Source organism: Struthio camelus, chromosome 1 (assembly GCF_040807025.1).
Source record: "Struthio camelus isolate bStrCam1 chromosome 1, bStrCam1.hap1, whole genome shotgun sequence".
Lineage (NCBI taxonomy): Eukaryota > Metazoa > Chordata > Aves > Struthioniformes > Struthionidae > Struthio > Struthio camelus.
In genome coordinates this window covers 99011686-99034245 of record NC_090942.1, presented here as the reverse complement: position 1 = coordinate 99034245, position 22560 = coordinate 99011686, and the positions used below count along the sequence as shown (strand labels likewise).

The 22560-nt window shown below is 41.0% G+C and overlaps 1 protein-coding gene and 1 long non-coding RNA gene across 4 annotated transcripts; one reads left to right on the top strand and one right to left on the bottom strand.

The window, feature by feature from the left end:
• Positions 1-1492: 1492 nt before the first annotated feature.
• Positions 1493-2655, bottom strand: LOC138060981 (uncharacterized). Of its 2 annotated transcripts, none has more exons than XR_011134523.1 (4): positions 2523-2655; positions 1923-1945; positions 1768-1833; positions 1493-1629 (listed from the first exon to the last, which is right to left on the bottom strand). It is a non-coding gene; the product is annotated as an uncharacterized lncRNA (long non-coding RNA). The 2 variants fall into 2 exon arrangements; XR_011134526.1 differs by lacking the exon at positions 2523-2655 and adding an exon at positions 2216-2345.
• Positions 2656-2692: 37 nt separating this feature from the next.
• On the top strand, positions 2693-19472 carry ZBTB11 (zinc finger and BTB domain containing 11). 2 transcript variants are annotated; one of them, XM_068907251.1, is made up of 11 exons: positions 2693-3149; positions 5523-5758; positions 6416-6647; positions 7797-8620; positions 10983-11162; positions 11665-11901; positions 12318-12462; positions 13888-14005; positions 16453-16611; positions 17120-17295; positions 18708-19472. In XM_068907251.1, exons 1-11 carry the CDS (start codon positions 2840-2842, stop codon positions 19232-19234), a joined length of 3144 nt encoding a protein of 1047 aa, XP_068763352.1. In that variant the 5' UTR covers positions 2693-2839; the 3' UTR covers positions 19235-19472. The 2 variants fall into 2 exon arrangements, with proteins under 2 accessions (XP_068763352.1, XP_009673403.1); XM_009675108.2 differs by lacking the exon at positions 2693-3149 and adding an exon at positions 4697-4793.
• The last annotated feature ends 3088 nt before the right edge of the window (positions 19473-22560 follow it).

Here is a 22560-nt window from a genome sequence, read left to right as displayed (position 1 = left end):
ATGTAGACAGGGTGCCCGAACTTTCCCCTAGTTTTGACAGGCAGTAATAGTTTTGGCAAAGCAGTGCTCTTTGACTTGCTGGCAGTATAGGAGGAGATCAACCTTCTCTGTTTTCTGGATCAGGCTCTTCACGATGTATCGATGTCCGTCACCTTTTAATTTCTCACATTCCAAAATAGTATTCTACATGGCAAATATCCCCTTCAGGGCTTTCACTACACTGAGTTCTGCTGTTGCAGCTTTTGAGAAGTAAAATAGATCACTGGTTGAACTTTCAACATCTTACAACTGCTTTGAAGAGCTTTGGATGCTTTCTTTGTAAGGAGCCAGGAACTCAAAGGGGGGAAAGAGGAGAAGGAAAATGGCTTTGCAGTATAGAGAGAGGAATGCTTCATCATCTAACACTATAAAGGCTAAAGATCCTGTTTAAAGTCATCTATGCTGGTAAAACAACTCATCTAGGAGGAATGTGTAAAATCTGATCGTTCCAGTCTTGTCTTTATTGGTATTGAGCAGCTGGTACAATCCATACATGTTTGTTGTGCTTTTAGTTTTAATTGTTGCATATGAGTTTCCTCAGCTGAAACGTGAAGATCAGCTTTTACAAACCATGTTTGAAATATCATTAGCATGGTATTTAGGAATTGATTGTCAGATGTGAGTAATTAGTAAGTCAATGTGTTTTGAGGTTTGCAGGCTTTGGCTGCCTGGTTTTACTGCAGTGATGCAGAATGCTCTAAGATAACTCTTCCCTGCTGTTTATTGTGACCAAGGTAGTGAAACCGACTGAAAACAAATAGCCCATCAGATTACTGCTTTCACAGGCTGTGCTGTTAAAAAGAGTGAGGTGGACTGTTCAGAGCAGCGTGTTAACTTGGTATTAATCATTGCATTAGTCAGCTTGAACACTGATTTACCCTAATGCAATGAATTTAACAAGGAAATTCATAAATTAGGGTCCTTGGGGTTGCCCAATGCAATTTAACTGATTCTCTCTTAAATATTTATCAGGAAAAATGGAATGCTTAAATTTTTCACAGAATCACAGTATAACTCAAGTTGCAAAGGACCTCTGGGGTCATCTAGTCCAACTCCCCTCCCCCCCCCCAAGCAGCTCTAACTAGATGAGGTTGCTCATGTCTGTGTCCAAGTCTTGAACAAGGACAGAGATTTCACAAACTCTCTGGGCAATCCATTCTGGTATTTGACAACTATCACGATTAAAAATAATATTGATAGCTAACTCCACTTTCCCATGTTCCAACTTGTGTCCATTGCCTCTTGTCCCATCATCGTGCAACTCTGTGAAGAGTCCTTCTCTGTATCCTCTGATGAGGTGGCTGCGGACAGCAACAAGGTCTCCGTAAAGCCTTCTCTTTTTAAAGCTGAACAAACCCAGCTCTGACCCTTGACCATGTGCACCTTCTCTTGACTATCATGAAGCCCCTCTGTTGGGCCTGCTCCATTCAGGATGTCAAGGTCCTTGTTGGTTTTGGGGTGGAGGGGGCAAGCTCGACACAGCGGTCCAGATGCAGTCTCCCAAGTGCTAAATAGAGGGGAAGGATCACTGCTGGCTATGCTTGAACCAGTCCCTGTAGCTCATAATGCAGCTGGTCTTCTATTGTACAGCTGTATGTTTTGCATTTGAATTAAATGTAAAATGAAATCAAGTCAGGAGACAGATAAGGGAAAAATGGAAGTCATTATTCAAGAAGATTTTTCTCCCTTTTACAAAAAAAAAAAAAGAAGAAGAAAAAGATTGCTCACTTGGAGTCTTAATGCATTAACAATCCTTCTCGAGCTCAAGATGCAACCGTTGCTTGCCACCTGTGCCTGGATCGCATTGGTACAGACATCACCAATTCTGCTTCTCCTGATGTTACAACATGAGATTCTATTTCCAATTTTCTTTTAGTTCTTACCTCCACCTTTACATCTCCTGAGCCTGTTTCGAAAGGGAGGGCGCTCGTTTTAGAGCTACTTTTATACACGTATGCATTCAGAAGCCTCCCCTCCTCCCGGCGCCAGGGCCGTCCCCCCGGTCCCTCGCACGCTTTGCCCGGCTCTAAGATGGCCGCCGCCGCCGGGCCTTCCGCCCTGCCTTGCCTTTGCCCGGTTCCAAGATGGCTCACGCCGCTCCCTTTCCCCGCGCACATGCGGCTCCCGCTGCCCACGCCCTTCCCCCCCTCCCCTCCCATGCGCGCGGGCTTCTGACCTCACTTCCTCTTGTGCAGCAGCCATTTTGTCTTTCCGTTGCTGCTGCTGCCCGAGCTTCTTCCTCCCTCCCGCCGCCGCTGGCTGCGAAACTCCAGTTCCCCCCCGGGCCTGGCTCCCGCTGGACCCGCCGCCTGCGGGCCGCCGTCTCCGGCTCCACCGCGCCGGGGCGAGGGGCTGGCGGGCACTCGGGAGGCCGGGATCCTCCGGCTCCTGGCAGCGCATGCTCTCCCCGCTCCCTGCCCCGGCAGGCACCTCCGCAGCCCCATAGACCCCCCCACGCCGGGACGTCTCTCCCCCGGACTCACCGCATGTGACCGGCCCCGGCGGGCCCCCTCGCTCGTGGAGACGCTCCCTGGCGGCGCCCGCACCCACCTCTGCTGTGGGGGCGAGGGCTGATCCTCCTCCCCACCCGCCTGCACTGAGAGAGCAGCGTGCCCAGCACCTTCCCCTTGCCTGGAGGTGGCGGGGGGGGGGGGGGGGGAAGAGCCCGGCTTGACCCGGAGGCGCGGGGGGGGAGGGGAGGCGCGGCGGAGGCAGCCCCTTCCCCACAGCACCCCCCGAGCTCCCCCGCTGCCGGGGCCGGCTCCCCTATCCCCCCCTCCTGCCTGCCCCTCGCCTCGCCATGTCCAGCGAGGAGAGCTACCTGGCCATCCTGCGCTACCTGACCAACGAGCGGGAGCCCTACGCGCCGGGCACGGAGGGTAACGCCAAGCGGAAGATCCGCAAGGCGGCCGCTTGCTACGTGGTGCGCGGCGGCACCCTCTACTACCAGCGGCGGCAGCGGGACCAGCAGCGCTTCGCCGAGCTCGAGGTGGTGCTGCAGGCCGAGCGCCGCGCCCGCCTCATCCGCGCCGCCCACCTGGCGCCCGACGGCGCCCACCGCACCCGCCTGCAGACCTGGCAGGGGCTCTCGCAGAAGTACTGGTGGCGAGGTGAGGGGCGCGCGCGGCCGGTTCGTTGCGGCCGTTACGGCCGTTGGGCGCTGCGCGCGCGGAGGGGGCGGGGGAGGGGGGGGAAGAGGGAGCGGCGCGCGGGGGAGCCGCCCCGAGGGGTGGCCCCGGTGGGGGGGGGGGGGGGGGAACACACGGTGCGCTGCTCGGGCTACTGGTCCCGGCGACCGGGGAAAGCGGCAAGCGGCTCGGTACGTATTCTGGTAGAGCTGCTCTCTGGTGTTGGGTTTTGGGGGAGTTTTCTTTCTGCCTTTTTTTTTTTTTATGCGATTATGCGATTGCGTTGTTATTTTAGGCAGTCTCAGACTGACAGCAGCGATACAGTTGCCGGCTACCCTTTCCCCTCAAGGGTTTCAACCTGGCTGCCTTCGGGAAAGCGAAACTTTGCCGTGTGGACAAAGAGCAACTCCGTGTGGAGTTGATAGGTCCTGAGGGGGAGCGAGCAGTGCCCTGCCAAAGCAGATTTCAGCCTGAGGGGATGGTTGCTTGCTGAGGGGTGGGGGCCTTTCAAACCCTCCATCCCGAAACGCACTGTCTGTAGGCTGTCGCTGCAGGTCATGTCCCCAGCCATAGGCCCTGCTGGGCGAGTTGCATGTTTGTCGGCGGATTTGCTTGTGGCTTCTCAAATCAGTAGCGGTATTTCGAATGTATGGAAACACAGAGCCTAACAGTCCCAATCCAATACAGACCACTTAAGGTAGAGATTTCTCCACTTTCACATTTTATATGGAATGGTAATCCATGCCACGTGATCTCTTTCAGCCTTTAACCTAGTGATACTTTTTTCAGCTAACCCATGGATTTTACCCCTCTTATGAATAGGAGATCTGTCACTAGTTGTTCATGATCTTTGCCCTCGTCCTTACGTTTTTCCCTTTTCTCCAGTAAGAAGCTGAAAACACAGAACTAATCCTGTGTTGGGGCCTGAGTGATGTCACAGCACAGTTAGAAGCGGTAGTGAATTAAGCATCGATACTCCCCCGTCGTAGCTTTCCTTAGGCTGAGCCAATAACGGGATACCTGTGTTCCCTTTGGATTTGGTGTTCGACTTTTAGTATTATGTATCCGTTAAACAAATTTCTGGCTTTTCAGCTTCTGTTGATACTGCTTCTCTTGTTCTGCTTTTTTCGGGCGCCAGTCAGCAAATCTGTCAATGCTCTAGTGTTCCCTATCTTAAAATGTAGTGGTTTTGTTCTAGCTGCAGCCCATTCTTCCAGGCCAGGTCTCATTGGTTTGAAGAACTTCGGTGTGGAAAAGGCTTTGGTGGCTCAAAGCTGATGCATGTATTTTGGATTATGTTCTCCTTGCCTCCACCTGGGCTCTCATTGTCTGCTCAATACTAGACTGTTCTAGCATCAAGAAGGTTAAGATGGTCAAGAAGGTTATTAGATCTGCAGACGAGGGTCCATACCTTATGGCCTGAGAACTAGTCCTGGTTGCTGCTGAAATCAAGAAAATGTAAAAACGTTTCAAAGGGGCATGAATGTCTCGGGTTGGAATAGGTCTGAAGTCTGTGTTTTCCTGGTTCTTACAGAGGTATGTAGAACAGTGATAGAGAACGTTGCGTTCTGGAAAGGTGCAAGCAGTGCAACCCTAACTCCATGTCCGCTGAGTTTTTGAGCTGTGGTAGGTTTCTGAACTATTGAGGCAAAGCTGTCAGCGTGTATGCTTTTATGGTGTCCTAGTGAAATGAATGAATTTGAGATGAAAGCTGTTCACTGAAAATGCCTTGGTATCTATAAGAGGGCCCTAAACTTAGGAACTGTTGAGTGCCTAAAATTAGGTACACCTGTTAAAGTACTGGGGTGGGGGGGGGGGGGAGGGAAGGAAGTTTCTTTAAGTTTCCAAATCACAAGCAATTGACCTAAATCAGCATTAGTAATAGGTATGAGTGTCACCGCATATAACAGTCACAATTGTGCAACTGCCTTTACATGAGTCTTCCAATTCCTGTTCTCTGCAGTGAGGATGAGCTCTGAGATCCACTTCCAGGAAGCTAAATGCAAGATCAGTGTTACAGTTTGTGATGTCTTGGGATTCTTGAGGCAAATGTGTGCATAGGAATATTTTTTAACGTCCTTAAAATCTTTCTAGGATGGTTTGTCTGATCTAATGATCTGAAATGTTTGTATCCCAAATTAACTGTGGATTACAGTAATTATGTTCACATACAATAGAATGATAGAGAGGCAGAATTGATGAAAAGAAGTCAGTGAAAGTGTAGATGACTGACTTTATTTTTTTCTAATAAGTGTGTAATATGTTTTTGTTAATCAGTTACATACTTGATTACATCTTTAAAGTAAATTAAATGAAGATTAGAAGCCTAATCAAGCTCTATTCATTTTTTCTTAGGTATTCTTAAGCAAGTTAAAGATTACATTAAAGAATGCAGTAAGTGCCAGGAAAAGCTAGATCGCTCTAGATCTCTGTCAGATCCTTCTGAAATGCTAGAGGAACTAGGGTTGGATGCAAAATCTCATGAAGACAGTAATGAAACAGATGAGGAATTGAGTAATACGGCATCAATCCCAGCTGCGTTCCCAAAGCCTGTGAAGAAGAAGCCGATAGCAAAGCATGAGCTTGTATTTGTAAGTAACATTGTTTATATCTGAATGTATTTAAGATGTTTGTTAACAGTCTTAGTGACAGACTTATTTTCCGTTCTTGTGATGATCTTGCAATAATAAGATGGCATAAATTTTGCCAAATATGTTGGGTATATAGAAACAGGCAATTGGTATATATGACATGAAATCAATTATAGCATGTCAAAAATTACGCCTCCCTTTATGCATATAGTACCTAAGGGGAAATGAATTCCAAAAATGTTTGTAGTAATACATCACATACAAGATTCTCATGGAATCTATATCTGTTCTTTAATAAATAATGCTATATTTGTATAATAAATTTTGGATGATAGTAATGGAGGGTCCATATGCATATAGACTTCTGAATCTAGAAATCATTTCAGATTGTAGCGCTGAAAAATACAAGCAAAGAATTGTTTGGATATCCACAGCTCCTCATTTTTCCGGTTATCTGTTTTAACTGTGTGTTGGGAGTGTGGGGGAGACTTGAAACATTTTAAAGAAAGAACAATAGTAAAATTAACCATTATATTAAATTGACCTCAACTGATTTTTTTTGGTTGCAGAAAATAATCCTTTTCTGTGTTTCAGTGTAAATGCTTAAAGAGGCACAATCTAAATGTAATGAAGTTTTCATAATGTTGTTTATGACAGGTTGACAGTAAGGGCCTTGTGAAGCAGTCATCTTCCAAACATTGTCTGTCAGTCTTAAACCAACTGAATCAGCAGAGGCTTTCCAATCAGTTCTGTGATGTGACTCTGCTGATTGAAGGAGAGGAGTACAAAGCTCACAAATCTGTCTTGGCAGCCAACAGCGAGTACTTCCGAGAGCTCTTCATTGAAAAGGGAGCTGTGTCTAGTCATGAAGCTGTAGTGGATCTGTCAGGTGAATTGTTGTGGGTTTCAAAGATAGGAATCGTAATGTCCTAAGTAAGGTTTACAGCATTTGATGTAGTTTCTTTTGAATGTTCAAGAAAATCAAACACTTTTATCTTGCTTTTTTTCTTGTAATCTAGAAGTATTTTGTGTTGATTTTAATGGTAAAATTATCGCTCTGGTTTTGCATAGTCTGATGATCTTCCGTGTTGAACAGACTATAGGATTTCATCTCATAATTCCTGGGAAGTTTCGGGTTGATTTTTAGCTTGTTAAGGTGTCTTCCTTGTATTAGTCACAGTCATCAAAAAACAGGGAACATAATCAAATGCTTGAATACAGCAAGAAGGGATATTCACTAGCTTCTCAAACAGCTGTTTTGCTGAGCGCATACCTAATTGTCTCCTATGTCTGTAAAACGTTGCTATAGATGTTTCTGCTTATTTTTCAATCCTTCTGTAACCTTAAAGATAGGAAATGTTCTTAAAATAAATGTTCCAAAAATAGCTTCTTGGCGATGGAGAGTATTGTAGAAATGTCTTTTCCTTTGCTTCCTCTCTAATCTTCTGCCTGCATCAATCTTTGCTTGAACAGCAGACATTCATGAGCAATGTCTTTCAGGCATGATGCTCCAGAAGTTCTCCAAAATTAAATATTTATGATTGGGCTTCCGGAAAATTTACACCATGTGTTTATTTTTAAGCATTTATATCTTATATGTCTTTTTATTCATTAACCACTTAGTTGTCTTATCTCTCTGCTGCATCAATTATTGAAGTCTTCACTACTTTCTGCAATGTGGCAAGTCCAAAAAGACATTGGTTAAATTAGGGTTAACCTGTTTCAAGAATATTGTGGCCCTCCTAGCATCTTGAAACAATCTTCCAGAGAATTTTTGTATAAAAATACCTCAATTTTACTTACTGAAAAATTTGTCTGAGTTTGACGTGATGCACAAAATACAGCAGGAGGTGCTTTTGCATAAATGATAATGAATTGAGACCCGGGGCAGGGGCTTCAGTGATATTTGCAAGCGTGTTTCATTGTACATTCCAGACTTAACCGTATGAAAGGTGAACTGTTGTACCCAGCATGGAATATTTTGGTATCATGTGAGGTCATCTGTATTTGCTCTAATCTCTTGTTTTATTCCTGGCAGGGTTTTGCAAGTCAAGTTTTCTCCCTCTGTTGGAATTTGCTTATACTTCAGAATTAACTTTTGACTTTTGTAGTATGGCAGAAGTGGCCATGCTTGCCCGACATCTCTTCATGTCAGAGGTCCTAGAAATCTGTGAAAATGTGCACAAACAGATGGAAGAGAAGCAAATTACAGTGTACCAAAAGGGAGATATTCATACAGTGGAGTCAACACAAAATTTAGCAGAGCAAACTGAAGTTGAGATGCAGCCTGCGGACGGTACTGAACAGCCTGTGACAGCGGAGCTGGCAGCCAGCGAAGTGGCAGCGGCTGTGAACGGAGCTCCTTCCTCTGCTGGGCCAGAGGAGGAGGCAGCAGCACCCCAGGCTGACCTCCTGCCCCCAGAGCCTGCAGAGGCCACCACTGATGAGCTTTTAAAGCCTGTGGCACAGTGTGAAACAACTGGAAATCATGTCAAAATGCAGCTGGTGGAGTGCATGTCAAATAGCACCGTGTCTGTACAGGCTGAGCTGTCAGTTGTGGAAGCCGTGGACCTGCAAAGTCAGACAAAAACTGAGACAGATCAGAATGAAAGCAGTACAGCAGAAGCAGAGGCTGCTTCTGAAGACTCCTCGGAAGCACTCAAGCAAAATCATGGCAGGCAAAGCAAAGAACAGAGCATTCCTGTTTCACAGCCGGAAAACGTAACTTCCGGCCAAGATGATACTTACAAAAGCAAGCTTCGCCAGCGTTCTGTTAGTGAAGGTGGATATATCAGATTGCATAAAGGAATTGAAAAAAAACTGCAAAGTAGAAAGACAAATCCCAAATCTGCAATACAGCAGGTATCCCATCTCTCTTTAGGCCTGTTGTCAGTTAAATTGTCCCATGTTCTCAGACCGATCTGAAAAGACGCAAGGTCTGGCAATTTTTTTTCTTTTATGAGAATAGCATTATTGAAAACCAAGGTAAATTCTCAGATATGACAGTTGTGTAAAATAAATTGACAGCAAAATTCCTTCCAGCGTGGGGTTCCTTAGAATGCTCGGTATTCTTAGCTTAGTTTGAGTATCTTCTTTGTAGCTTTTTATGGTAGGACAGAAGGTGTATCTGCTCCCTAAAATTCTTAGGATTTGGGAATTTAATTCTTCGCTAGTATGTGGCTGTGTCGATAATAGGCGAACGTATAAATATATTTGTCCATTACAGAAATTGCTGAGACTTGAAAATAGAATGTGCTTTGGAGACGAAAGACATCCTGTTCCTCTCTTAAGATGTAGTCATAAATCACAGTAATCCAGTCCTGCTGCACCCATGTTGGGGTCAGTTTGTTTAAAAAAAAAAAAAAAAAAGTTCAAAGAGCACTGATATTTAAAAATCAAGCACTTGGAAATGGCAAATGTTTAGCAATTGAACAAGTTTTAATATGTGTATTTTGAAATTGTCTTCTTACTCTTTCCCCTTCAGGAGTCTTGCCTCTATTGTTTAGGGATAGGTGGTATTCACCACACTGAGCAGTAGTTCATTCTTTCGTGTCACGGGGTGCACTTTGCCTTGTTCGTTCCACATCCTCTAAATCCTACAAAGAGCTGTTAATTTCTAGAGGCGTTCTGTGAGACATTTTCATACTAGAGCAACCAGTCCCATACTCAGTGCTTGATTTGTTATCTTTATAACACCCTTGTAGATAGAAATCATAGCATTAGTCTCCTTTTAGAGAGAGGCAACTGAAGCCCAGGCATGCACACAGTCAAAATATCTGAGCACCCTATTTATGATGGTTGGAGAATGACAGATTTTTGTTCTATTTTGGGAGCAAGGGGATATCTTACCTTCAGGAACAGCTCCTGCTAACTTACTTGGCATTCTGTAAATCTGGCCCCTTGATAAGGGAGGGATACAGACGGTGGCCACCCATGGAAAAAATATTGATTTAGATAATTGCTCAGAACTGGAATGAGCAATAGGTTTCTGCTTCCCCCAACTTGTCTTAATTCACTTCATAATTTTTTTGCATTTTTGCCTCATGCTTCTGTCCACTCTCCATGGCACTGGATGTAATATAAGCATTGGGAGCAGGGAGATGTTCCTTCCTGGGTTCCCCGTTTTGATACTGGAAGAATAACAAGAAGGAAAAATAACATGAGAAATGTTGCTGACTTTTGAATGACAGTAATTGCAGTTGGCATAGAGATGTTGGGGACGAAGCATGCTCTGTATGAATGGAATATTCTCCAAGCTCGTATTTATCATCTACTCAACAAAATGATTTTTATGGCTTTACAATTTGGCCAAGTTTGCATGAACGTTCAGAGCAACAGCAAAACTAAAAAACCTGAAAATGTCACCCCTGTGTCAAATTTCAGTTTGGTTGTATAAGACGTGGAAGGGCTAGCATGGTTTCAAAAGCTGCTAAATGCTTTGCTTGCTGTGGGAGTGGGGAGGGGAAATGGGGATGAAACGTACTTTTTCCCTTGCCTTATTCTCAGAAACATGGAGGAGAGACACCCGGTACAGGTAATTTCGGCATGATCACTTAAAAATTGGCTTTTAAAGAGCTTGACGGCAAATTTCTACATAGGAAAATGAGATTACCAGCCGCAGGTATCACTACCGATATTGCCTAACACAAACCATTAGTAAAGCTGGAATGCTCTTAGCAGAGAAGAACTTTGTTTAAATATTGTAATTTCTTTTTTTACACATTGTTAATAACTGAGTTTGTCCTTGCTGACTGATAAGAACGAATTAGGCCACTTGTTTCATCTGATGACTTTTGAAGGGAAGCAAATATAAATCCTGGAAAGGGAAGTTGGAGTGAAAGAAATGGTTGGAAGCATTTGATAGAAATTGTGATTGGAAGAACGTGGGTTTTCTCTGTAACCATCCCTTAGCTCTCACTTAACCACTTTGGGCTGAAGTGTTAGCTGTCTGTGAACTGGTACGTTGTTGTCTGCCTGTGGTTATAACCAGTTTATGGTTTTAAAACAAGACCAGTTTTTGGCTGCCATGAGATCTGTAGTTTTGCAGTGAACTGAAGGGGCATAGCTGTCTAGCAAACTGAGTAAACTAAGCTAAATTAGGTAATATTACAGTTACTCGAAAAAACATCAACCTTTAGTTGGTTTAATTTTCAGAGAAGGCATGAAATACAGCGTAATGAAGTTCACTGTGAAGTTCATTCAAGGGTTACTTTTTCCAACTTAGGTTGCCATGAAACTGGTACAAAGAGGGAAAAAAATGAAACAGCCCAAAAGAGAGACCACGGAAAATAATGAAGCAGAAGCCCAGCACAAATGCTCCGAGTGTGGAATGGTATTCCAGCGGCGCTATGCACTTATAATGCACACGTTGAAACATGAAAGAACTAAAGATTATAAATGCCCAGTAAGTTTTTGCCTGTCAGCCTCTCTCTTTCTGAAAATTCATTCAGTAATTGCATCAGTAATTATCTTCTTACTTCTGTTAGTATGTGCGTTCATTTTTCTTACGGATTTCAGAGACAGATGCAGTGCTGATCTGCCTCTGTGGGGGTGGGGGAAAAGGCAGTGTGGCCATGTGGCCTGACAGCATCGCATGACTCGGGAGCGCGCGTGCTGCTCAAGACAGTGCTAGCAGTGGGCTTTGCTCTTAACCTCACTGGTAAATTTGCAACTGTATTTAGATTAGCCTGGAAGTTAGCCTTACTGGGAGCTAATTGGTGGTTCTGTCAAGTAGCTGTAAAACTCAACACTTAACACTAATAATTAACCTGAGAGATAATGCCTATTGGAGTCAGATTATAGATTTAGCTAATCATAATACTATACTTAAAAACTTTTAATTACTTTTTCTTGAAATAATTTTAAAGCATCAAATACTAAGTGAAGTTCTGTATTTTCTTTCCTAGTTGTGTAAAAAAGAGTTCCAGTATGGGGCCTCTCTACGAGCCCATCTTGTCCGACACACACGGAAGACTGAGGTGAATGCTGCAACTGCTAGTGTAGAAGAGACGGGCGCGTCTTCGATGAAAGGGAGAATTAAACGGGAATTTATATGTGATATATGTGGTAGAACTCTACCTAAGCTCTATTCTCTCAGAATACATATGCTCAAGCATACAGGTGTAAAACCACATGCATGCAAGGTAAAGAGAAAAAGTTCTTTTACTCTGTAATCAAAATTATTAGTGTCTTCCTGATACTCTGATATTCTAGTAGTTACTCTCTATCCAAAACTTTAGGTTAGTTTAGGTCACTTCGGAATGGGGAAAATTACTGTGGTATTTCCGATCAAAATTCTTATCATCCAGGACTGAGAGAAAAACAGAGTGAAGTTGGATTATGGAATTAATATTCCTACATCTATAAAATGTCTTGCCTTGAGTGTTGGTTTTTAACCAACCAGTTTCACCACCGGTGAGAAATCACAGGCTTGATCATCCAGCTTCCCAGGAATACAGGGAGTTTTGCTGTGTCTGAAGTTAAACTAACACTGTTGCTTTGAAAACCTATTACATGTTGGGTTTTGTTTGTCTTACTCCACTGAATTTGGATTTTTTAGGTTTGTGGAAAGACTTTTACATACAAACACGGATTAAAAATGCACTTAGCTCTCCATGAAGTACAGAAACAGTTCAAGTGTGACTTGTGTGAAAAGTCCTTTGTCACAAAAAGAAGTCTTCAGGAACATATGAGCATTCATACAGGTACGTGATGAGAAAGAAGAACCTTTTACCTTGGACTGCTTTTGTACGCTAGTCATCTTCAACATTGTTTTGTTTCAAAGGAACTGAAATGAAGTAGTTTCTCCTTTCTCTCCTTCTGGCCAAACATCTGAGATAGGTGTAAGCAGTCATTTTACATTTCTTTTCGGGCTTATTTTACCGTAGCTTAAGGTTAGCATTTAAATATTCTCTGCAAGAACAGGGAGGGAGTCACGGTTAGTCTGTTCCTATGTTTTTATTTGCTTATTGATGCCTATGTCTTGTCAGCCTACCGAAGATAAGCAACAGGCTGGAATGAACTGGAGTAGCTAACGTTAGAGCTTATCCTTTCAGAGGAAAACTTGCTCAGTTAAATCTCTTTAAGAATCTCCTCATGTTTTGTAAGACTTGCTGTATTAATAAAGCTTTTGTAAAACAAGAAAACTGATATGTAACTACACAGCTGTTCTAAATTACTTGAATAAAAGGGTTTTTTTTAATGACAAGAGGTAAACTTTAGTTTTGATTCCTATTTCTAAATATCATTGCGAGATATCCTCTTAAAGTTCTGCGTGTGTTCCATTCTCATTGGACTCTGTATGATCCGGAAACTGTAAGAGTTTTCGATGAAAGCTCTCTTCATTTCAAAGGAGTAGTAAATCTTTTTCTTTCTTTAAAACTCTCATGGTAAGATGCCACTTTGAAAGCTGTCCTTTTAACTGAGAAATATCAGACTTGTATAAAACTTGTTTTATGAAAATAGCACATTGAAATTTTAGAAAAGCTGAGATCTTGAAACGTCTTAGAATGTGAAATATGACAATATAGTAATTTAATATGAACAGAGTTTTAAAATGTATTGTAACATGCAGAAGTTGCTTGTGTTTCTTGTTTCCCTGAGTTGGGAAGAACCAAAAACAAGAGACTGTTTTTCTTAGCACAACTTGCTCCGGAAATGGAGGAATTTATGTTAGTACTTAGCACTCCTAAAATTGATGGACTGGAGCTGAAAGCTTTTCTTGTAACGTGCTGTTCTACAGATTCAAGGCCTAAATCATCCACAAATAACGCTGCATTGCTGGAGGAGCTCCATGTTGTATGAACATAGGCAATCTTTTTTTTATGCAAGAAGGCAATTTTTTAGCCTGTTGGCTTTTCATGACTAATTAGTAGCTATGCTGTTGTGCCCTGTGCTTAGAAACATTCAGTAAAGTCATTTAGAGTTGTTACTTCACCCTCCGTGTATTATTACATTGGTATGTACAAAATATACTTTGAAATTCCATCTGTGTGTAATTAAACCAGCTTTTCTTTGCAGCGCTGCTCTGACTACTTCAGATAAATTATGTGAGAGGAAAATACTCTTACAAAACATTCCAGGGTGACGGAGGCCTGGCTTTGTAATACATTTTCTTTTGTTTTTGCCAGGAGAATCCAAGTATCTCTGTTCCATCTGTGGAAAATCTTTCCACAGAGCATCAGGACTCAGTAAACACATAAAGAAACATCAGCCAAAGCCTGAAGTTCGTGGATATCAGTGTACTCAGTAAGTTTGTTGGTGGTGTTTTGTTTTTGTTTTTAATGTTAATGATATTTTAAAAATAGCTTGTTGCTGTAACAAAAGACTGTTCACTTGTCCGGAATAAAACTTTTAAGCCACTAGAGTCAAAAATGCACTTTTACAGAGGAAAAGCTTAACTTTTAATTGTTAACTAGTTCTGCTTTTCATATAGTTGTTTCCTAATAAGTGCGTTTGCACTCGTAGCTGTAAATCAATAGCTACATACAGCTTTAAAGCTCCTTTGTAGGACAGATAGAGAGTGGTAAGCTTGTCAGAGGGGAAGGGCTTTCAGCCTATTTTTGCCCTCGTTACTATAATAGTCCATTTCGGTTGCATATGAAAATTTTCTATACAGTCTACCATGTAATATGCTTGTATGCACTGCAGTATACGGTGTGTAGCAAATGGCTCTGCAGGAATATCATAAATTAAGACTCGTTGACTATTGCAGTTACTAGATCATAGAACTTACAGTCACTTAAGTATCTTTGCATTGCTGAACGTAGTTTAACAGAAACTGCAATTGGGAGAGTACATCTCTTAAGGTGTTAGCAAATCGTTGCTCATTTTCCCCTGACCAAGCAGATTATAAGGAGAACCTTTCAATTAATTAACTTGCAAAAGCAAAAATGTCCAAACTGCCAATTATGTCTCTGAAGAACTCTTTCTGGTATTAAATGGGGTAGTACAATTTATATGGTTGCCTGTATACAACTTATGGTATTAATGAAAAACTACATCTAAAGTATTTTTTAAAGCATCTGTAATAGTGCTACTGTGTGTTAGTATAAGCAGTGTTCTCTAACTGTAGAAAGCTCGCTTCAGTTTTGTCTGCAGTGTTTTTTAGTGCCTTACAATGCTAAAAATACAAATTTCAAATACAAAAACAGAGCTAATAGAGTCTGATAGGGCCAGACCTGGTTAATGAAACATATTAGGAAAGGCAATTTTGGTTTTGAAGGAGAAATATATATATTAAAAAAAAAATATATATATATATATATATATTTTTTCAAGGCAATACAGTCATGGATGCAACAGATCACCTTGACTGAGAAGATATTTTGATTCCCCGACTCCTTCAGAACAGACACAATGCTTGTTTTTTCTGTGGTGAAGATGTCTACTAAGAATATAATTCATTTTGTCACAAATGGTTTAGAAAGCCTCACTAAGGTATTGGCAGGCTTCGGTTTTCTAGTTCATTGGCTTGGTACGTAAAACTCTCAGTCAGACTTGAGTTTGAGCTTCTGTCCCAGTTAAGCAGACCTTAACATGAGTTCTTTTCCTAAAATGTTACTGGAAAATTTTCCAGAGGAGTAGGTATTAGATTAAATTGCAGTAGTGCATAAGAATGTCAGAGGGTGGTGGGTTTTGTTTTGGGGTTTTTTTATTTCAGAATAAATACTTTTTTATTGGTTTCCAAATATGCAGTCCTTGAGAGCACCAAATGCCAACTCTATTCAAGGCCCTCGGGGGTCTTTGTGATGTGGATCTGCAGACCTGAGATCCCTGAGAGTCCCATGTGAGCTGGAGCTTTCGACTTTTTCAACTCTAGAGGAAGAAGGTTGAGTGTTTGGGTGGCTCAGGGACCATCACTTGTTCTCTTTCTCAGAAGTGAAGACGCCTTTTTTTTTTCCTGCCTTTCCAGAATCTCCATTTTGGGGGAAATGTAATCCTAAAGCTTTGTTCTAGTGTGGAAGCTTTTTTTTCTTTTTAGATTTCACTGGGGATTGGGAATTCCAATATTGCCCGATTCAGAGATGTTGGTCAGCTGGAGAGGGTGACCCATCCACCCTGGTATAGGGTGTTATATGAGGAAGAGAAGCAGATGATCAGGCAAAGGTGTCTCAACAGCAGAATGTCTTGCCCTCAAAGAGAGAAAGCATGTTCTTGAGCAGACTGACCTCTGTAGTTTTCATATGAAGAGGAGTTAGCGATCTGTAGTTTTATATAATCATACTATGGCAAGGTGTAAATAAAGGAAAACTTTAGGAAATTGCCTAAGCTAAAGAATGAGCATTACCTTCCTCTCAGATGCTTTCTTTTAGGATTCTGAATTTGTTTTTTAATTTCTAGGAAACCCAAGTGTCACCAACTACAAATCATTGTTGTCTTTGCATTCGCATTTAATCCTCTGTGGTTACGGGGAAAAAAACAGCTATTAGTGCCTTCTTAAGTTCATACAAGTTATCTATAGAAGACAAAACAAAAAACGTTTGGAGGTCCTCAAGCTATATTCCAGACCTTCAGATGAGCTGCAGTTTTAGAGAGGAGTTGTGCTCTATATTAATATTCATGACGCTGTAGCTCTTACCTTCTGGAGGTCTTCTAGTTACCAATAAGGAAGAGGGTTTCTGTGCCTTTTGAAATTGGGGCCACAAAGTTCTTTGCTTTTCTTATATGGGATGCTGCAACCTTTACTCTCACAGGTGTGAAAAGAGTTTCTACGAAGCTCGAGATCTTCGGCAGCATATGAATAAACATTTAGGTGTGAAGCCATTTCAGTGCCAGTTCTGTGGGAAATGTTACAGTTGGAAGAAAGACTGGTATTCTCATGTAAAGTCTCATTCTGTCACAGACCCTTACAGGTAAGAGGAAATTCGCTTAGCAGCTGAAATGTACTGGATGGTGATAAAGATCCACAGCCCAAACTAGCCAACGAGGCCACCTACAGTTAAAGTAGGAATTGACTGATCTTGACTGAGGTCTTGACTACCTGATGATGGAGGAATTAATTCAAGTAGTGTGGTCAAACCGGTAGCCTGCTGGCACATTTCTGGCAGTAATGCATATGAAGATGTTAAGAGGATAAATATAACTGGTAAAGTTAGAAATGCTTTGTGAGCTCACTTCTCTTGAATGGTAAGTGGAAGCTTTGTGGCTGTGAATAAGACAGAAGGTGGCTCTTACAGCCCAACAATATTTTCTAATTATGGAACTACTTGTCACATGAGTCAGTACTGAACATCTTTACTTAAAGAAACAGCATTCCTATTAAAGTTTATCTACTTTACTTAAAATGCCTTTTGGCTTAAAAAAGGCAAAGTAAGCATAGCGTAACAGTTTCACATCGGTTTCTCATTTAACACATTCTAGGTGTAATATATGTGGCAAAGAATTCTATGAGAAAGCTTTGTACAGAAGACATGTAAAGAAAGCCACACATGGTAAAAAAGGAAGAGCAAAGCAAAATCTGGAACGAGTTTGTGAGCATTGTGGAAGAAAATTCACGCAGCTCCGGGAATACAGGAGACACATGAACAATCATGAAGGTATGTAGAAAGCAAGCAGTCATGACGTCCCTGTAACCCCTTAAAAGCACAAAGAAGAGGATTTGTGGGTTTTCTTTGAACCTGTGTATATCCTGTCATGCAAGCCGCAGGGAAGTTCCTGCAGATTTCTCCAGTTCAAGTTTTATGCTGATGTGTTAATGTACTTCCAGTGATTTCCAGAAATGGCTGTTAGGATCTTCCTAAAACTCCAGGCACTCACAGGGGCACTAACAATCTGTCCTTTCTGGTACTTTAGTGGAAGAATCACTTTTTTAAGGAACTTCTATAGTAGAAGTGATAAAAAGATACATATCCAGCAAAGCATTGCATGTAGTAAAACATTCACCAGTCTAGGTTAACAAAACGTTCTTCAAACAAAGGAATGATTGGCTCAGACTCGGAAAAAGGATCACTGCCTGGAAATTTGTCAGCTTTATGCTTTGTAACAAGCAGTAAACTATACGATGTTTAGGGAAAATATGAAAATGTTGTGAAATACAGAAATGTATTAGGTATGTGCATTTCTGCTTTAGATGGGAAGTCTGGTACTGATTATTATTTGGTTGTCCCAGCTGAGTTGGAAGGCTATATGAATTTCTGTCTTGGAGCGAAAAACACTTTTCCCAAGCGTTTCTCATTTTAAAGACCTCTTAGGAGTAAATCTAATTGCTTTCTAACTACTGAAAGAGAGATTTTGTGTTTGTTTTCTTAAACACAAAGTTCCTCTAATGGGTGCCTAGCCTTATATTTATAGCAGCTGTTACAGAGCAAAAGCCAATATTGAAATAGTGCTTGTTGCCACTGCCACCCCCCCCCCCCCAAAAAAAATATTAGAAACCATGGAACTCCTCAATCATTATAAGGGAGAATAAGATTATACAAACGTAGTATTTAAACACGTGTGGTATGGAGGAGAAAGCAAGCAAGCTGTAGATGGCATCGTAAGCTGTAAGAATAGATTAAGTGTTGATTTGATAGGAGATGGATACAAAGATTTACAGAAATAAAGTGTGACTAGGAATGTAAATGACAATTACTATCAAGCAAAATATGGTTTCACTATGGTTTCATAGGCATAACAAGCAAAAGGCGTATGAATTTTGTGAACCTGTGTGTACTGAAAATAGGTGAAAGACTGCATGAAATGAAAAATTGTGCAAAGAAAAATCTTTGAAAGGAAACATGTTAGAACTGGGCAGAGCACTTGTGGAAAATCTTCTCATTTAATGTATTGTGCTTGCCTTATACAGTAGTACAAAAATGGTAAACAAGATCTTTCTCTTACATGGGAAAAGCTATAACATTTATTTTGTTCTTTTATACTGTTGTCTTTCCTGACATTTTGCATCATTGTTCATGCGGATCTAGAAACGCTGATGGTCATCTCTTGCTTGTATTCTCTTTGGGAACAGGTGTGAAGCCATTTGAATGTCTAACTTGTGGGGTAGCCTGGGCCGACGCACGTTCATTGAAGCGTCACGTGAGGACGCATACTGGAGAACGGCCGTATGTCTGTCCAGTATGCAATGAAGCTTACATAGATGCCCGGACACTACGGAAGCATATGACCAAGTTTCATAGGGACTATGTACCCTGCAAAATAATGCTGGAAAAGGACACTCTTCAGTTTCATAATCAGGGGACACAGGTGGAGCATGCCATCAGTATTTTAACAGCAGACGTGCAGGAACAAGAAACTGAGATTAGTGTTGGTGGTGAGGAGATTGAGACTGTGGTAGTGACAGGAGAGTCGCTTGAAGCAATTGAAGCAGTTGCAGCTACTGAGGAATGTACATCGGTGTCCACTCTTTCTGACCAAAGCATCATGCAGGTGGTGAATTATGTATTGGCGCAACAGCAAGGACAGAAAATGGCTGAAGTTACACAAGCCATTGAAACTGTCGAAGTAGAAGTGGCCCATGTTACAGAGACGGAGTGAAGATAGTATATGAGAGAGAGCAAGATGAGTGCAGTCTTATGACATGTAACGAGCCAAGTTTTAACTGGATATCTGAGGCTTACAGTGATACCAATTTTCAAACAGTTAATCCCCTGTACTGAATTTCTTGGTGACAAAATATTGCACCATGAATTACAGGGAAAAAATTAAGATGCTTCAGTGTGGACCAAGGCTTTGAAGACTAGGATTTCTGCACTGGCCATAACTGAGTAGTTTTAAAAAAAAAAAAAAAAGTCTGAAAAATAGTGTTTTTGTGTTATGGAATAAGTATCATGCTGTAAATTTAAAAAAAAAAACTGTATAAAGAGGCTGCACTAAAAAATAGAAATGCACAGCTATTGGTAGCATTTTTTACTTTTGTTTTCATGTGCATTTCATCACATTTGCGAGCAAATTATCAGTGTTGGATTCTGTCCTTTTACTTCCCAAGTCAACGTAATGGTAGAATGCTTCATGCAGTGTGTACTTCATGTGATATCCAGAAAATCTGAGGCTTTTGTCTTTGGGTAGATGCACCACACAGTGAATCCCGGTTTTGCAGAACTCATTTGAATTCCAGGTCAGTAGCTGGCAGGTCCAAGGTTCAGCAAAACACTGTAAGATGTAGCGGGCAAGCGTCCGTTGAACGAAGTCTGAGGAAGTGGTACTCTGAGCCAGACTGTGAACTTCAGTTCACTGAAGGACAGCCCATTACAGGGAAACTACTTACATAAGTAAACTGCTCTTTATTTGTAAGGAGCTTATACTTCATCCTCTACCTAAAACTGTGTTTAGTTCAATGATGTTCAGTTGTGTAAATGAAGCTACAGCCTGCTTTGTTGTACATATCCAAAGCAGGCAACGCAATGATGGATGTGGATTCCATCTAATTTTGCATTAAACTTAATGTAGAAGCTTTCAAATTTAAAAGGTAATTGTGCATTTTTATATATATATATATATATCTATTTCAATATAAATGTATTGAAGACATCCAACTAGTTATGATCTGAACCTAATTTATTATATTGTATCTTCCTGAAAAGGAGCAGAGGAGCTCTAGTAAATCCCAAATAGGACAGGCATCAGCATTGAGAACTATGAAAATCTTAATATCAGGTAAAAATTAGATTTGTCTCAAAATTAGCAAAATCTCCAGAAGACCTTGTTACTGCAGCTGTAACAATACTTCCAAGGCAAGGTAATTACCTAGTATATCATTCCACACTCACTGAGGGAAAAACTCTGAAGAGGTTTTCCTCCTACTCAGTATTAATCAATGCCGTGTTTGGCCCAAGTTTAAATACCCATGCTTTAATACCACACAAAAGTGCACACTTTAGTCTGTTAAGAGGTGTGGGGGTTTTTTGTTTTAAGCAGTAAACACGCATGCCAGGAGATAACTTAATGGACTAGCCACATGAACAATCAGAACTGTGTTCCTTAAGTTATTCTTAGTCTCTGTAGTATTATCAAATGCTTTCCAACTTTGACTGCAGCAAGATAGCCAAGGAGCAAGAGGCCTGTAGTCTTCAGGGCAAACTTTGTAAATAAAGTTACATGCATGTATAGCTGTGCACTACCTGTGAAACAGATCCATCTAACAAAACGTTAAGCAAAATCCATGACAAAAAACCCCAGCTCATTTGAATTAGTATTTCTACCTTTCATCTTATTTAACTAGTTGAGTTCTGCCTGACTGATAAGCTACAGAATGGACAAGTCTCTCCATATTTTATAAGTATGTATGTAGATAAGCAGCCGTTGAAATTTTTTTTTAAGCAACAGGTAGCTTGAGTTCCTGCCTTGGGTCTGAATTAATGTGTGGACAACTATTTCAAAGGTTAAAGTCTTTTCACAGAGAAGTAGTGTCATTATTTATACATTCTGCAGCTCTTTACAATTGTATTCTTTTCTAACTACCAAACGGAGCAAAAATAAAATGAATACTTGAAAAAGACAAATACTGCTAGCTGTAATTCTTGAGAATTTTTTTATGGACAAGTATCTGGAGATAGCCATCCTGCTTAAGACTTAAAAACCATAGGTAAATTAATAGTTCTTATTGCCATTATGATGGGAAAAGATTGAATGGACCGCTAGGTAAACTTTAAATTTTAGTCCAATGTTTGTATCTTACTAATAATTATGTATTACTAAAGTGAGGAAACGTTCAAGAAAAATAGCTGTAAATAGTGTTAAAACATTATTTGTATATTTAGTGTGTAACCTTACAAAACAATATTATCAGCACCTTAATCTTTGGTGCATTTATTTATTTACCCAACATGTGGAAGAAAGGAGAGAATCTGAATTTGACAGCCTTGTTACCCACTGTAAAAATGCGATGCCGGACTTTATGGCCTGCCACTCAAAAAAAGCCCCACAAAAGATGGTTTCATAAACAAAACTCTGGCAGGAATATCAAAGCTGAAGGCTTTGACACTCCTTTTCTAACATACTGTGCCTTACTCTTACAGAATGGCATGAGGTAAGTAGGGAGTGTCATTCTTAGCTTTACCGTTCCTGTATTTGTGAAGATGCCTTAAGTTTTTCTTTAAGTTTCTTAAACTATTAATTTACGATGCTTACTACCCTTCTGCCAGCTATTTGAGGTCAAACTGCAAATATGCAGTTTATGTTATTTAATTAGATTTTTTAAAAATAAAGCTCATGAAAAGTGTTCATTTATAAAGTATTCCTCGTGAATGCCTGTACATAATGAATTTGATCTGTACATTCTGCTGTTTTTATTTAGTGTTAGCTGTATAAAGTTATGGTCACTTCTGTCAACTAAATAAATTGAGCTTTGCCATGAATTACTCTTGAGCAACTTTTTTTCCAGGAAAAAGAGACAGTACAGAACTATTTATTCCTTGTCAGTGTTCCGCCTTTTTCATATATATATATATACACATGTTCTTAGTACTATTCAGACCAACCATCTAATTCTTAGAAATTTTTGCTTAAGTCCCACAGAGTTAACTTGTATGAGGAAAGAAAACCCACCTTGCTCTTAAATTAGTTGTCAGAATACTGATATACTAGAGTGTACTGTTAACAAAATACATTATATATATCTATACTGAAATTCCTTTGGCTGCAAGACCGATCGATGGGCAGAAGGGCCTCTCATACTCCACTCTGAAACTCCTGTCACCCAGCTGTAGCCATTTGAGCCTGCCTTGGACCATGGTTGTTAAGAAGTCTTACCAACCAGGTTTCTTGCCCCTCTTCAGCAGATGAAGTTTGTGTACAACACTACAACCCAGGAGCAAGCATTGAACAGCGCTTCTGTCTTGGCCTCTGCTCTGGGACCAATATTT

What these genes read in the sequence shown, in the direction of transcription:
- ZBTB11 (XM_068907251.1), top strand. Translation starts at nt 2,840, where the DNA reads ATGTCCAGCGAGGAGAGCTACCTGGCCATCCTGCGCTACCTGACCAAC. An exon ending in ACATATGAGCATTCATACAG is followed by an intron (nt 12,463 to 13,887) that starts GTACGTGATGAG and finishes TGTTTTTGCCAG; the next exon opens with GAGAATCCAAGTATCTCTGT. An exon ending in ACACATGAACAATCATGAAG is followed by an intron (nt 17,296 to 18,707) that starts GTATGTAGAAAG and finishes CTTTGGGAACAG; the next exon opens with GTGTGAAGCCATTTGAATGT.